We start from the raw sequence: 15,735 nt of genomic DNA, 5'->3' as shown, positions 1-15,735 counted from the left end.
ACCCCTCTAGTCCAACCCATTGTAGACCAACCCTCTAGTCCAACCCCCTGTAGACCAACCCTCTAGTCCAACCCCCTGTAGACCACCCCTCTTGTCCAACCCCCTGTAGACCACCCCTCTAGTCCAACCCCATGTAGACCACCCCTCTGGTCCAACCCCTTGTAGACCCCCCATCTAGTCCAACCCCCTGTAGACCACCCCTCTAGTCCAACCCCCTGTAGACCACCCATCTAGTCCAACCCCATGCAGACCACTCCTCTAGTCCAACCCCCTGTAGACCACCCCTCTAGTCCAACCCCCTGTAGACCACCCATCTAGTCCAACCCCCTGTAGACCATCCCTCTGTAGACCATCCCTCTGTAGACCACCCCTAAACCCTCTGATGACCTTCGCACGTAGACGTCAACGTCAGGACGTTGCATTCCTGCCTCACCGGCCCCTCCCCCCAAAGACTCATCCGTTTTTATGGACTTATAAATGTTGCTGCTATGACCTCTGCTCACGGCCCCCATCTGGGTGACCGCCCCCCATCAGGGTGAGCCCCCCAACAGGGTGATCCCCAATCAGGGTGACCCTCCGTCAGAGTGACCCCATGAGGAGCTGTGTGGGCGGGGCTTGTGTGCTGCTGCCTGTCACCACTGGGTGTCCTAGTCTCTAAATGCAGCTGTGCTACATCATAATAAATAAACAGAACCAGCAGAACACACACCTGTGTGTGGAACACACCTGTCAGTGGAACACACACCTGTGTGTGGAACACATCTGTCAGTGGAACACACACCTGTGTGTGTGGCTGCTGGTTCTCCTCTAGAACAAAACACACAAATATTTTGATGCTTTAATAGGTTGATTTTTTTTGGTGGATTTCTGTTTATTAGAAAAATTCTTCTTGAAGCTCCTCCCTCTTGGTCTGGCGGTGGCGGCTGATTGGCTGGCTACTCATCTTCGTCATCAGCGACGGGGTCCGTGTCCCAGCATGTGATGTCGATCTCTGGACACACACAAAAACACGTGACAGTCTGTGAGAAGCCCCCTTACAGAACCAAACAGAACCAACGGACCCAACAGAACCAAACAGAACCCAAAGGATCCCAAACGAATTCAATGGAACCCAACAGAACCATTGGAACCCAACAGAATCCAGAACAACCCAACAGAACCCAATCAAACCCAACACAAATAATGGAACCCAACGGAACCAATGGAACCCAACATAACCAACGGAACCCAAAATAACTATTGTACCCAACAGAATCCAACAGAACCCAACAGAACTCAAAGGATCCCCACAGAATCCAACAGAAAACAAAAAGAACCCAAAATAACCAACGTTACCCAATAGAATCCCACAGAACCCAGCGGAACCTAACAGAACCACCAGTACCCACACAACCAACGGAACCCATCAGAACTCAACAGAACCCAAGAGAACCAACAAAACAGAGCCCAACAAAACAGACTGTACCCAACAGAACACACAGTACCCAACAGTACCAATGGAACCCAACAGAACCAATGATACCCAACAGAACCCAACGGAACCCAACAGAACCAACAAAACCCAACAGAATCCAAAGGATCCCAACAGAATCCAAAGGATCCCAACAGAACCCAATGGAACCCAATGGAATCAATGTTACCCAACAGAACCCAAAGGATCCCAACAGAACTTAACAAAACCCAATGGGACCCAACAGAACCAAACAGAACCCAATTTAACCCAATGAAACCCAAGAGAGCCAGCAGAGCCCAACAGAACCAACGGAACTCAACCCAGTCTCACCTGGTGGCTTGTTGTAAAGGACAGGCCCAGGTTTGGCTGAGGTCTCGTCTGATTGGCCAAACTCCTCCTCCTGTGATTGGCTGAAATAGCCTTCGCTTGCCTGTGAGAACCAATGGAAACAAGCATGAAGCAGCACAAGCACCAGAACCAAAACCAGGACCAGGACCAGGACCAGGACTGCCCTCCTCACCTGAGTGCCCTCCTTCAGCAGCGCCTCACCATTGGTCATCAGCAGCTCCCTCCCCTCCCCCGAGGCGTGCTGCAGTGCATGCTGGTAGCTGAGGGTCATGTGGTCAGAGCCCGTCACATCCACCAGAGTGGACGGCTCGTCTTCCGCCCCCGAGCAGAAGGTCCCGTCCATCATCTCGTCGAAGCTGAGGAGTGGCTGAGGCTGGCTGCTGGTGGTGGGCGGGGCGTCGTCCTGTGGGGCGTCGTCAAGCAGCTCCACCAGGTGAGTGGGATTTGGGGGCGGGCAGGAGGTGCTGTCCCACAGGTTGACCAGACTGTCGGTCCCAGACTCCCACACGGAGAAGCAGTCGCGAGGATGAGGAGCCACGCTCTGCACCAGTTTGGGGGCCACCGCCTCCTGGATCGCCGGGTTCTGGTCCGGTGCTGGTTCCCAGTCTGGAGCAGAGAGCAAACCAGAGCTGGAGGGGTGCAGCGCTGCGTCTGAACGCCGGGTCGCCGCTCGGACTCACCTTCGTCCCGACTGGAGTCCTCTTTGATGGGCGTGGTGACGATCTTAGGGATGGGCGAGGCGGGGGCCACGCTTCTGTCCGTCTGTCCGTCATCACCATCGTTCCCTGCAGGGACGGAACGACACGGCCTGAAACGACACTAGGCTCCCCCCGAACCCGACGCGTCGCCGCGGGCGATGGGTCACCCCTGCGTGAGACTAACGTTAAAACCTGCTGGCGTGTCAGAGGCGCCCGATGACATCATCACCTCAGTCACCAGACAGTCTGCCTGCTGAACTCTGAACCCAGAGGGAAACACCCGGTCTACTGGTCCCTGGAGAACCCGACCCCCCAGCGCCCCGCAGACGGCTCGGGAACACAAGCACTCGTGCCTCCTGGAGTCCTGTCACACACCAGAACTACATTTCCCAGAAGGCACAGGAAACAACAGAGCCCAGATGGACACCTCCGTGTGTGTGTGTGTGTGTGTGTGTGTGTGTGTGTGTGTGTGTGTGTTGACAGGGTTTTCCTGAGCATCTGGGGGTTTGAACCCCCCGGGGTATTTAGAGTCCAGTGAGTTTCCTTCTTGATCCTCAGGTTTGCTCTGGTTCAGAGGAATCTGTGGATTTCTGCCTGTTTGAGTGAAACTCCTGGAATCCTGGAGACCAGACAGAAACCTGAAGACCGCGGCTCTCACGCTGGACATCCAGAAACCACCTGCAGGGTGAAGGTGACCCGTCCATCCGGTCCAGCTGGACCCCGGCTGGGGGGGCATGGATTCAGGACCGTTTGGAGATGGATTCAGGACTGCTGGAGCGGATTCAGGACCGTTAGGGAGCGGATTCAGGACTGTCAGGGGACAGATACAGGACCATCTGGGACCAGATTCAGGACCGTTAGGGAGCGGATTTAGGACCGTGTGGGAACAGATTCAGGACTGTTTGGGAACAGACTCAGGACTGTTTGGGAACAGATTCAGGATTATTTAGGAACAGACTCAGGACCCTTTGGGAACAGATTCAGGATTGTTTGGGAATTGGATTCAGCATCTTTTGGGACGGATTCAGGACCCTCTGGGAACAGATTCAGGACCCTCTGGGAACAGATTCAGGACCCTTTGGGAACAGATTCAGGACCCTTTGGGAACAGATTCAGGACCCTCTGGGAACATATTCAGGACCCTTTGGGAACAGATTCAGGACCCTCTGGGAACAGATTCAGGACCCTTTGGGAACAGCTTCAGGACCCTTTGGGAACAGCTTCAGGACCCTTTGGGAAAAGATTCAGGACCCTTTGGGAACAGATTCAGGACCCTTTGGGAACAGATTCAGGACCCTCTGGGAACAGATTCAGGACTAACCCAACACCTAACCTGTGAGGTGTGATCTTCACCTCTCCACCAGCGACCCCTGACCCATGGTCTTCCTGTTCAGGGCAGGAACCTTTTGGGGCGAGGTGCCCGGTGGACGAGGGACCCTCCTGAGCGGTCAGGGCGACATTCAGACGGAGCAGAAGTCTCAGGTGGATAGCTCCACACCTGGACAATCAAACCACCTTCATGTTGGATCAGAACCAGACGTCAGTACCGACGCGTCTTAAAGCAACAGTCGACAGAACGGCGTGTGCTGCAGGGACCAATCACCTCGACTACAACCACAGAGGTCAAAGGGCATCCAGATTCAGTCCAAAACCAACAAACAGCAGCAACGACTGATGGACGGAGATCAGAGGAGAAGCAGTGAGATGAAACACTGACGCCTGAGAGGAGTTAGCCTAATGCTAATGCTAACAGTTAGCCTAATGCTAATACTAATGCTAACAGACGAGATGCTAAAGCAACGACTTCAGAAACACAAAGAAGCAGAGAAAACAGCAGCGACGACGTCTGAGCCACGAAGACAGACGGCACAGCGAGAGGACCAGGTCCTGACGGGGGGAACGGTTCCTACGGGGGGGGTTCCCTATGGGGGGGTTCCAAAAGGGGGGAACGGCTCCTACGGGGGGGGTTCCTAAAGGGGGGAGTCATTTCTGTCCATTCCTGGGGGGCACGGCCGACCAGCTCCTTCCTCTGTACCTACCGGCTGCAGCGGGGGGCTGCGTCCCTGAGTGTGGGGGAGCGTGGAGGGGTGACACGCCCTGGGGCGGTGGGGTTGAGCTGGGGCTGCTGGGGGGCCGCTGCTGCCTCAAGAAGGGGCTGTCCAACCGGCCTGGGGGGCGACGACACGGAGACAAACACAAAGAATGGTCCAACACAAAAGACGAGTGACGACAAGACGAAGACAGGATGGACGGAAAAAAAAGAGGAGAAGACAGGATGGACGGAAAGAAAAGAAGAAAGGTCATAATTCAGATCGGATGGTGTGAAGATGGAGATCAATGGAGATGAAAAAAGAAAGTATCACAGAATAGAGAGATGAATACGAAGGAGGTGAGAGAAAACAAACCAGTGCAGTCGGCAAAAAAAACGCCCCCAAAAAAAGAACAGACAGAAAGAAAGGCGTTAGAATCTTCAAAGTAGATGTAGTAGTGTTAGCAGTAGTAATAGTAATAGTAATAGCAGTAGTAATGGTAATAGTAGTCGTAATAGTAATAATAGCGGTAGTAATAGTAATAGTCTTCTTCTTTCTAATAGTAGTAATAGTAGTAGTCACAGTAATAGTACTAATAGTAATACTAATAGTAGTCGTAGTAATAGTAATATTAGTAGTAATAGCGGTAGTAATAGTAGTATAAGTAATAGTAATAGTAATAGCAGTAGTAATAGTAATAGTAATAACAGTAGTAATAGTAATACCAGTAGTAATAGTTATAGTCTTCTTCTTTCTAATAGTAGTAATAGTAATAGGAGTAGAAAAGTAATACAGTGGTACCTCTACTTACTAAATTAATTGGTTCAGGAAGAAATTACGTAGGTAGAGACATGTTTTCCAAGCAAATGCCCTAATCCGTTCCAAGCCCCCAAAATTCAGACATAAATGTTTTATAAAGCATAAAGATGCATCAAACATGTAACAAATACATGTTACGATTAGATAATTACACAATAAATGAGAGTTGTGCATAACGTAGAGAACAAAGAATAATAATGATGGTCATTTACCTTTTAACTGCTGTCCTCATTGTTTTTTGCCCTCTTTGGTTCATGCCCTCTTGCCCCCCCATGAACAACAGAGTGAATTCCAGTCCTCCTTCTGAACTTCTCCAACCACCCACGCAATGCCTTAAACTCCTTAAACTTCCTTTAGTTTTAATAACGTGGTGATTGTAGATGCATTACGGCCATATTCTTTGGTGAGATCAACCAAACGCATCCCTTTTTCAGGCTTTTCTATCATCTCTTGATTTGTTTGTACGGACAAAAAAACTCTTTTCTTCGTCTTTTCTTTTCCTCTTTTCTCCGTCACTTTCTTGGGGTCCATAGTGAATACTCTAAAAGTTAATATATTTATGTAAAACTATCAGAACACCTCATGGGTCGAGGGCCAAATGCCGAGACACTCCATGATCACCGTTCTAGCTCCACACAGAGGTGGAGTGGCATCCCTCTTAGCCAATGGGATGCCAGAAACATAAGTAATAGGTAATAGCCAATGGCAGAGCAGCTATGAGAATGTTGCGTTCAGGAACCTGTGGGAGATTCGAGTATCAGCCCAAACTGTATTTTTACATTACGTAAGTCGAAATTTCTTTCGTGAGTAGAGGTAATATTTTCCCGCTGAGAAATTTCGTAAGTAGAGACATTCGTAAGGAGAGGTACCACTGTAGTAGTACTAATAGTAATAATATCAGTAATAGTAGTAACAGTAATATTAGTAGTAATAGTGCCAATGGTAATAGTAGTAGTAATAGTAACAGTAGGAGTAATTAGTAGTGTAATACAGTAATTGTTACTCGTGGTTAATGCGTTCCAGGACGTCCCCCGAAAAAAAGAAAATCTGCGATGTAGCGGCCAAACATTTGCTTTATTATTTATGTATAATTTAAACATTTATGTTTAGGGATTTAGGGATGTCATCATCTACAGTCCATAACATCATCAAAAAACTTAGAGAGCCTGGAGAAATAATTTACCCTACAGGGGGGCAAATAATGGAATGTTTAATCTATGAATGTGTGAATCTGAGCAGCAAGGCTGAAAACCCACACTGAGTGGACACGACCTGCAACCCCTCAGGGGGCACTGAGAACTGACAGACCGGGGTGGGACAAGGGACGGACTGCCAAGGGACAGACCATCAAGGGAATGTCACAGGACGGACCGTCAAGGGACTGTCACGGGACGGACCGCCAAGGGACAGACCTCCAAGGGATGGACCGTCAAGGGACGGACTGTCAAGGGACAGACCGCCAAGGGACAGACCGTCAAGGGACAGACCTCCAAGGGATGGACCGTCAAGGGACGGACTGTCAAGGGACAGACCTCCAAGGGACGGACCGTCAAGGGACGGACTGTCAAGGGACAGACCTCCAAGGGACGGACCGTCAAGGGACGGACCGTCAAGGGACAGACCTCCAAGGGACAGACCGCCAAGGGACAGTCCTTCCCTCGGCGGTCCGTCCCATGATGTTCTGTCATATGACGATCCGAGACGTCTCCTATCAGTGGGCCCATCTCACGTCAAACAACAGGATTTCTACTCCTGAAGGCACAGCGAGGAGACGGGAGACCTCACATCCTCCTGCGCCTCCAGACTGAAGGTTCCTTCAGGTGCTTCACGTCCCCATCACAGGGAACCAGGACTGGACAGCTACAGGCATCTACAGTTCTTCAAGAATGGTTCTCGTGAGCTTTACTTCCATTCCTCATCTGTATTTTAAATCTCTTCAACTTCTCCTTCATAGATGTACAGATATCAAACTGGGGGTTTCTGATATTCTTGTTTTCACAAAATCTACTATGGACTAGAGAACCTTCTACAAACCGATGAAACCTGTGTTCTTGTCCGCTCAGCAGTTCCACCTGGTTAACTGGTTAACTAGGTTGACTGTACATAACGAGTTCAAACCAGAGCAGAAGTCAGCTCGTGTTGAAGATGAGTATGAGGTGAGGTCAGGGGTCAGGGGTGGCTTACCGGTCCTGTGGACGGAGACGGGTGAGGTGTCCACGCTGATGGTCATGGCTCTCTCCTTCTGCTTGAAGAACTCTCGCGGGTTTCCTGAGCGCTGAGCGATGATGGCCTTGGCCTCCTGGAAGAACACCTTCATTGGTCATCCACCAGCAGGTGGCGTCAGGGAGTCACACTCACTCATCTCATCATTCTAGCAGGAACGATCTGGGCTGTCAGAGCCCACAGAACCACGACAGTGTGACAGAACACAGGCTGAAGGAACTGCAGTGGTCTATCGTATAACTGGTGGAGCGTGGACACGGTTCTGTGGGTTAGGGTTTCTAAAGTATGGTTCTTCTTGGGGGGGTTGCCTACAGACTCACCTCCACCTCAGACTCCTTCCTGTCCAGGTTGAGGTCCTCCAAGCTGGGTTCTGCTACCTACAGACAAAGTCAGAGGACTGAAACGTGGGGCAGGGAAAGAGAACCTCAGATAGTAGACGGACCCGAGGTCGGTGCCGTCAGTGGGGGTGTTTGTTTGTTCTGATGGGATAAACAGGGTAATCTGATTACAGTGCGCCCTCGTGCGATGGTGCATCATCAACGATTGTGACTTCACCTCATTGCGGATTTTTAGTAGGCAGTCACATGATACCGTACACACATCCTATTGGCTGACAGCATCCTGAAGTGTTCTACGTTCTGTGAGTCTCAGACTAACGTGAGACACTAAAGTTCTTTAAACAGTCTATCAGAGTGTTTTAGAGGTAACACAGATACAAGGTGGTTTAATATCAGGATGGGGGGGTTCAGCTCTAATATCAGAATGGGGGGGTTCAGAAACGTTTACATTACCGTAAACAATAAGATAAACAGATCACGATATCGATCGGGGATTCCTCAATCGCGTATGATTCCTGGAACGCATTGACCACAAAGACCGAGGGCGCACTGTAGTGATGACTAACGGAACAACGCCCAATCAGTGAAGGACTTACAACAGTGGTCTGAGTCCTCAACCTCTCATTGGCCACTTCCTCTTCCTGCAGCTTCTTCCTGTTGTCAAACACAAACATTAACATCAGGACACGTCCCGTCAGGACACGTCCCGTCAGGAGACGTCCCGTCAGGACACGTCCCGTCAGGACACGTCCCGTCAGGACACGTCCCGTCAGGACACGTCCCGTCAGGACACGTCCCGTCAGGACACGTATCATCAGGACAGACACGTCCCGTCAGGACACGTATCATCAGGACAGACACGTCCCGTCAGGAGACGTCCCGTCAGGAGACGTCCCGTCAGGAGACGTCCCGTCAGGAGACGTCCCGTCAGGAGACGTCCCGTCAGGAGACGTCCCGTCAGGAGACGTCCCGTCAGGACACGTCCCGTCAGGAGACGTCCCGTCAGGACACGTCCCGTCAGGACACGTCCCGTCAGGACACGTCTCGTCAGGACACGTCCCGTCAGGAGACGTCCCGTCAGGAGACGTCCCGTCAGGAGACGTCCCGTCAGGACACGTCCCGTCAGGAGACGTCCCGTCAGGACACGTCCCGTCCCGTCAGGACACGTCCCGTCAGGACACGTCCCGTCAGGACACGTCCCGTCAGGACACGTCCCGTCAGGACAGACACGTCCCGTCAGGAGACGTCCCGTCAGGAGACGTCCCGTCAGGACAGACACGTCCCGTCAGGAGACGTCCCGTCAGGAGACGTCCCGTCAGGAGACGTCCCGTCAGGAGACGTCCCGTCAGGACAGACACGTCCCGTCAGGAGACGTCCCGTCAGGAGACGTCCCGTCAGGAGACGTCCCGTCAGGAGACGTCCCGTCAGGAGACGTCCCGTCAGGACACGTCCCGTCAGGACACGTCCCGTCAGGAGACGTCCCGTCAGGACACGTCCCGTCAGGACACGTCTCGTCAGGACAGACACGTCCCGTCAGGAGACGTCCCGTCAGGAGACGTCCCGTCAGGAGACGTCCCGTCAGGAGACGTCCCGTCAGGAGACGTCCCGTCAGGACAGACACGTCCCGTCAGGAGACGTCCCGTCAGGAGACGTCCCGTCAGGAGACGTCCCGTCAGGACACGTCCCGTCAGGACACGTCCCGTCAGGACACGTCCCGTCAGGAGACGTCCCGTCAGGAGACGTCCCGTCAGGACACGTCCCGTCAGGACACGTCCCGTCAGGAGACGTCCCGTCAGGAGACGTCCCGTCAGGACACGTCCCGTCAGGAGACGTCCCGTCAGGAGACGTCCCGTCAGGAGACGTCCCGTCAGGAGACGTCCCGTCAGGAGACGTCCCGTCAGACATCCCGTCAGCACCACCAGGTTCCGTGTCCATCCTCACCTGTGCTCCTCGATCTCCTGCTCCCTCTCGCGGTACCTCCGCTCGCGGTTCTCCTGCTCGACCCGCTCCAGCTCGATGCGCTCCTCCTCGTAGCGCTGCCGCTCCTCCGCTACCTTCTTCTTCTCCTCCTCCTTCCTTTGCTCCTCCTCTCTCTGGAGAAGAACGGAACAGGAAGAGAACGTCCACTGAATCACTCTGCAGAGTGAGGATGAGGATGAGGATCACATGACCTCTGACCCTTCTCGGACCCCTCCTACCTTGGCCAGTTCCCAGAACTCCTCTCTGTTGATCTTCTTCATCTCCACCTCGGCGTTGGTCTTCTCATACGTGGTTCCCTGCAGAACAAAGTTGTCAGCAGGAAGAACCAAAAATGGCGTGGGGGGGTCAAAGGTCTTCCTACCACGTCTGGGTGCTCCTCCTCCCGCGTCTTCAGGCGACTCAGGACGGGACTCGCCGCCACCGTGCCGTTGGTGAGGCGCTGGCCGATGGCTGACGGGTCGACGTCGTCCAGACTGCTGGCGTTGACGGTGACCTCCACACCCTGCAGACAGGAACACCTGTTCAGGTACGCCAACACGTGACCCCCCCATCACACGTAACCCCCCCTCAGACGTGAACATGTGACCCACCGTCATACGTGTTTGTTATTTATGACCTACTACCCCAACAAAGAACACTCAGATGCTGTATCAGTGTGAAAACTAATTGTACCACACACACACACACACACACACACACACACAGACACACACACACACACACACACACACACACACACACACACAGACACACACACAGACACACACACACACACACACACACACACACACACACACACACACACACACACACACACACACACAGAAACAGCGACTCCACTGATTGGTGGAGATGACGCTCTGACTTGAATCCGGTTGGCTGCAGGCTGAAGACATTATGACATCATACCTAATGATTGGCTGAGGTCAGACATGATGACATCATCGTGACCTCAGGTGACACCTGAGCTGAACTGAATCTGAGGACGGGATCCAGAAACAATCTGGTTTTTCTTCTGGAGCATCTTTAGGTGTGAAGGAACAAACTCCTGACTGACAGCTGGATTTAAACACGACCCGTGTTCCTGGTTCTGCTCCAACACGCTTAAGACTCAGACGACACGCAGCAGCGAGGACGCACCTGGAAGAAGTCGGCGATGGTGGCCACGTGGCTGGCGCAGGCGCACTTCCTGGCGTCCGGCACGTCCTCCCCCACCTGAAGGAGACAAGGGTGGAGAAAGAACTCAATCCATGTTCGGGATTAAGTCCAAGGCTTTGGGTCACGTCATGTGATCAGCGGTTCCACGTGGACCAGCAAACGCGCGGCCACACCAGGAACGACTGTCACACGGCTGGAGACGAGGAGGGACAGGAGACTCGAAGCTCTATGGAGAACACGTGGGTTCTGTCCTGTTCCTCCAACCATCCAGCAGAACACATCCAACCAGAGTTCCACAGCAACCACTCTGGAACCAGAGTTCCTCCATCGCTGACGTGTCACTCCAGGACTCAGGACCCACGTGAGGCCTGGAGTGACACGTGGAGAACTTAGTGAATGGAGGGTGAGTCAAATGTATTGTTGTAATAAAAACGTAACTCACAGGAGATGAAATAACATCATCAGCATCTATAGAACATCAGCATCTATAGAACATCAGCATCTATAGAACATCAGAATCTATACAACATCAGCATCTATAGAACATCAGCATCTATAGAACATCAGCATCTATAGAACATCAGCATCTATAGAACATCAGCATCTATAGAACATCAGCATTTATAGAACATCAGCATCTATAGAACATCAGAATCTATACAACATCAGCATCTATAGAACATCAGCATCTATAGAACATCAGCATCTATAGAACATCAGCATCTATAGAACATCAGCATCTATAGAACATCAGCATCTATAGAACATCAGCATCTATAGAACATCAGCATCTATAGAACATCAGAATCTATACAACATCAGCATCTATAGAACATCAGCATCTATAGAACATCTGTCTATAGAACATCAGCATCTATAGAACATCTGTCTATAGAACATCAGCATCTATAGAACATCTGTCTATAGAACGTCGGCATCTATAGAACATCAGCATATATAGAACATCAACATCTATAGAGCATCTGTCTATAGAACATCAGCATCTATAGAACATCAACTTCTATAGAACATCTAACTATAGAACATCAGCATCTATAGAACATCTATCTATAGAACATCAGCATCTATAGAACATCAGCATCTATACAACATCTATCTATAGAACATCAGCATCTATAGAACATCAGCATCTACAGAACATCAACATCTATAGAACATCAGCATCTATAGAACATCTATTTATAGAACATCAGCATCTACAGAACATCAACATCTATACAACATCTATTTATAGAACATCAGCATCTACAGAACATCAACATCTATACAACATCTATCTATAGAACATCAGCAGAACCAAACAACTGCTGCAGCTTTTCCTGCTGAGTCAGCAGGCCTGTGATTGGACGATGTGAACAGGCCTATTTGTTTTCAACACCCTGCTAAATTAAGCGTGTCTCATTTCTCATCAAACCCCTTCGTGATGCATCAGGCCCCGCCCCTCCGCTCCGGTCTCCCGGGCGACGCGGCGACTCACCCAGTTGATGAGGATGTATCTCGGCAGCGCGGCGTGGGGTTCCTTCAGGCTGCAGAACCCGTACATCACCCGGGCGCTGTCAAAGGTCAGCATGATCTCCGCCAGACCGCCGCCTGCACAGAGACACAGCATGATGACATCAGAGACACAGCATGATGACATCACAGACACAACTCACAGCTGGAGGCTGACTGCTGGAGGAACCAGGAGAATGGATTCCTGCTTCTGGCTGAAAACGAGGAGCCTCCTCGTCATTAGTTGGATGACGAAGAGTTTAATTTTCTGATATCATCATCATTTCAACACCTTTAGAACCTTGCTGGTGGGTTCGGGTGTTAGGGTTAGTTAGTTACCTTACCCTACTAAATAACCATAACCCTAACCCTATCTCTGACGAACCCTAACTTAACCCTAACTCTGACTAACCCTACCCTAACCTGAATTCTGACTAACCCTAACCCGATCCTAACTCTGACTAACCCTAACCCGATCCTAACTCTGACTAACCCTAACCCGATCCTAACTCTGACTAACCCTAACCCGATCCTAACTCTGACTAACCCTAACCCGATCCTAACTCTGACTAACCCTAACCTAACTCTGACTAACCCTAACCCTACACTCTGACTAACCCTAACCCGATCCTAACTCTGACTAACCCTAACCCTACCCTAACTCTGACTAACCCTAACCCTACCCTAACTCTGACTAACCCTAACCCTACCCTAACTCTGACTAACCCTAACCCTACCCTAACTCTGACTAACCCTAACCCTACCCTAACTCTGACTAACCCTACCCTAACCTGAATTCTGACTAACCCTAACCCGATCCTAATTCTGACTAACCCTAACCCGATCCTAACTCTGACTAACCCTAACCCTACCCTAACTCTGACTAACCCTAACCCTACCCTAACTCTGACTAACCCTAACCCTACCCTAACTCTGACTAACCCTACCCTACCCCGTTGTAATGGAGCAGGTGGTCAGAGTGCAGCTGTTGAATCGGGTTCTAAACAGAACACCTTTACTGATGTGTAATCCCAGGTTTAATCCCCTGTCATGTTCCAGCGTCAGACCGGCGTCCCACAGGAGACGTTCTCTCATGACATTAGTGTGTTGGTGATCTCACTGTAGCAGAACTAGAGGTAAGATCTAAAACCTGAGCCTGAGTCCAAGCCCAACTCGGCCCGAAATTCAGGTTGAGTTGGGTTCGGATCGAGTCGGATTCGGGCTTATCTTTCGCTAACTTTTTAAATAAATGTGTCTCAAACGATCTATGGATATTAAACTAAGGAATACCTTTATAAAATAAATATTTTAGGTAAAACAGAAAGGGCGCTGTATGGTAATTACTATTCAATTACTAAACATGAGCTGCAGAGCCAGACAGGCATTGTCACAAATGTGATCATACAAAGAGCAACCAGTCCCTTCTTCTGAGCCGGGCCCTGTCCGGGTCTGACTGACACTCCCTCCGTTCCCCCCTGAGTCCTCACAAATAAAATATAAAATTTCAGGTTTGTTTCGGGCTCGGACCTGCAAATCAAATTAATTGATCGGGCTCAGGCCGGGTTGGGTTTTAATACCCGCGGGCCTGGGTTGGGTTGGGCTTGATTTTTTAGGCCCGATCTTACCTCTAGAACTACATTGTACAGTCTTTATTAACCGTTTACGTGCCGGGACAAACGCTGTGGCGTTTGTGTCTGGAGAACCGGCTGCAGGAGAACGTCTCATTAACAGTTCTTCAGCTCATCAACTAGTCAGAATGAATCCACCCCCCCAGGGGCTCACACACAGCAGGGAGGACAGGAAGGAGATGACAAACCCCAGAACAAAGGGGAACCCTCATCAGCTGGCAGCAGCCAATCACAGCATCTGCAGGCTAACACGTGAACAGTGTCCGTGTGCAGTAGAACACGCTTGGGTGTATGAAGGTGTGTGGACTTACCGCCTGCTGAGGCCAGGGTCAGATTGTCGCTGTCGTCCTCATACGTGTACAAGGCCCTGTTGGAGAGAAGCAGGATGGTTACATTAGCATGCAGCTAGCATGAGCGGTACCCCACGAACCAGAAGCCCACCAACGATGAACACGCATGACCAGTGAAGTTCATGTTGTGACTGATGCGTGAACAACAGTCTTCAACATGGCGAGGAAATTAAACAGAAAGTTCTGGGGGTCTGTCTAAAAATAAACACATTAGATTGCTTCAATGGGTTGTGTGTCCAGTCGCCATGACGACAGTCACTGACTGAAGTAGAGTCTCTCCCTGAACACGCCAGATACACGCAGCTCAATGGAACCAGACCCAAGAAGACTGCTGGACAAACCTGGCAGTTTGTCTGGAATGGGTTTGTCTGCTGGTCTTGCTCTAGCCATTCGCCACTTCGCCATAGGCGAAGTAAATTCCAGATTGGCTACAAGGTTTTTAGACTGTAGCCACAGTGGCGTTCTTATTTTTACGGAAAAAAGGCTAAAACTTAAATATTCACTCGGGTCATGACCTCCTCTCGTCCAATGACAAACAAAAATATTGTTCTTTTACAAGCTGAACCCGTGAATTGGTGTAAGACAAGGAGAGGACCATCGATCAAAAGACTTTTATTCCCTCTGACCAGCAGGAATAACCAGCGATGATGTAAATGTGTTTTCACCTCACTTGATGTTTTATATGTCTTTTTAAATTGAAATGAAAAATCATGTTATTGAATTAAATAAACTAAACTAAACTAAACTCTGTCATACCAATGGTGTTGGTGGTGGTTAAAGTTCAAATGTCTTCTAGTCTCAGTAAACTACCAGTAAACACTGAGTAATATTTAGTCTGACTGTATCTTCAGAGTGAATGAAGTTTTCAATGGTTGAATCTCACATTCATTCCTGCATAAAGTAGGACAGAAATAAAGAGAGTTCAGCTTCAGCTGCTGGCTTTAGTGGGTTTTTGGAGGGAAACTGAACACAAGATTTTGCCCTCAGAATGCAGGAAAACAACCCCATTCTCTAAAAAATTTCCCGGGAGGGCCCCCCATACCTGCCCTGTAGGGGGCTATTCCCCCTACGCCACCACCCCCCCCCCCGCGTCAAGCGTTCGTCGTCCGCACGCTGCACCCCTGTCTTGGACACAGAGTGTGTCTTTTTGTGTCTTACTCAGTTCTTTTACACTGAGCTACAGCGGTTAGTCACACTA

General features: G+C 50.4%; 1 protein-coding gene across 3 annotated transcripts in view; it reads right to left on the bottom strand.

Moving 5' to 3' along the window:
- Window positions 1-828: 828 nt before the first annotated feature.
- Window positions 829-15,735, bottom strand: part of dbn1 (drebrin 1) — a 35,589-nt gene continuing 20,682 nt past the window's right edge. The window contains exons 2-15 of one of the 3 annotated variants that reach the window (XM_068331339.1): window positions 14,499-14,554; window positions 12,546-12,658; window positions 11,030-11,104; window positions 10,251-10,391; window positions 10,108-10,185; window positions 9,851-10,002; window positions 8,506-8,563; window positions 7,892-7,948; window positions 7,533-7,647; window positions 4,539-4,667; window positions 2,482-2,586; window positions 1,974-2,407; window positions 1,784-1,883; window positions 829-991 (exon numbers count right to left, since the gene is read on the bottom strand). In XM_068331339.1, the coding sequence (XP_068187440.1) occupies window positions 936-991; window positions 1,784-1,883; window positions 1,974-2,407; window positions 2,482-2,586; window positions 4,539-4,667; window positions 7,533-7,647; window positions 7,892-7,948; window positions 8,506-8,563; window positions 9,851-10,002; window positions 10,108-10,185; window positions 10,251-10,391; window positions 11,030-11,104; window positions 12,546-12,658; window positions 14,499-14,554 (1,669 nt within the window). In that variant the 3' untranslated portion in view covers window positions 829-935. The remainder of the gene's footprint in view (window positions 992-1,783; window positions 1,884-1,973; window positions 2,408-2,481; window positions 2,587-4,538; window positions 4,668-7,532; window positions 7,648-7,891; window positions 7,949-8,505; window positions 8,564-9,850; window positions 10,003-10,107; window positions 10,186-10,250; window positions 10,392-11,029; window positions 11,105-12,545; window positions 12,659-14,498; window positions 14,555-15,735) is intronic. The other 2 variants (XM_068331340.1, XM_068331341.1) reach the window with 2 other exon arrangements.

Source organism: Antennarius striatus, chromosome 13, assembly GCF_040054535.1.
Source record: "Antennarius striatus isolate MH-2024 chromosome 13, ASM4005453v1, whole genome shotgun sequence".
NCBI classification, from domain to species: Eukaryota; Metazoa; Chordata; class Actinopteri; order Lophiiformes; family Antennariidae; genus Antennarius; species Antennarius striatus.
The sequence above is the reverse complement of the archived record's forward strand: the minus strand, read 5'-3'. Positions and strand labels throughout refer to the sequence as shown.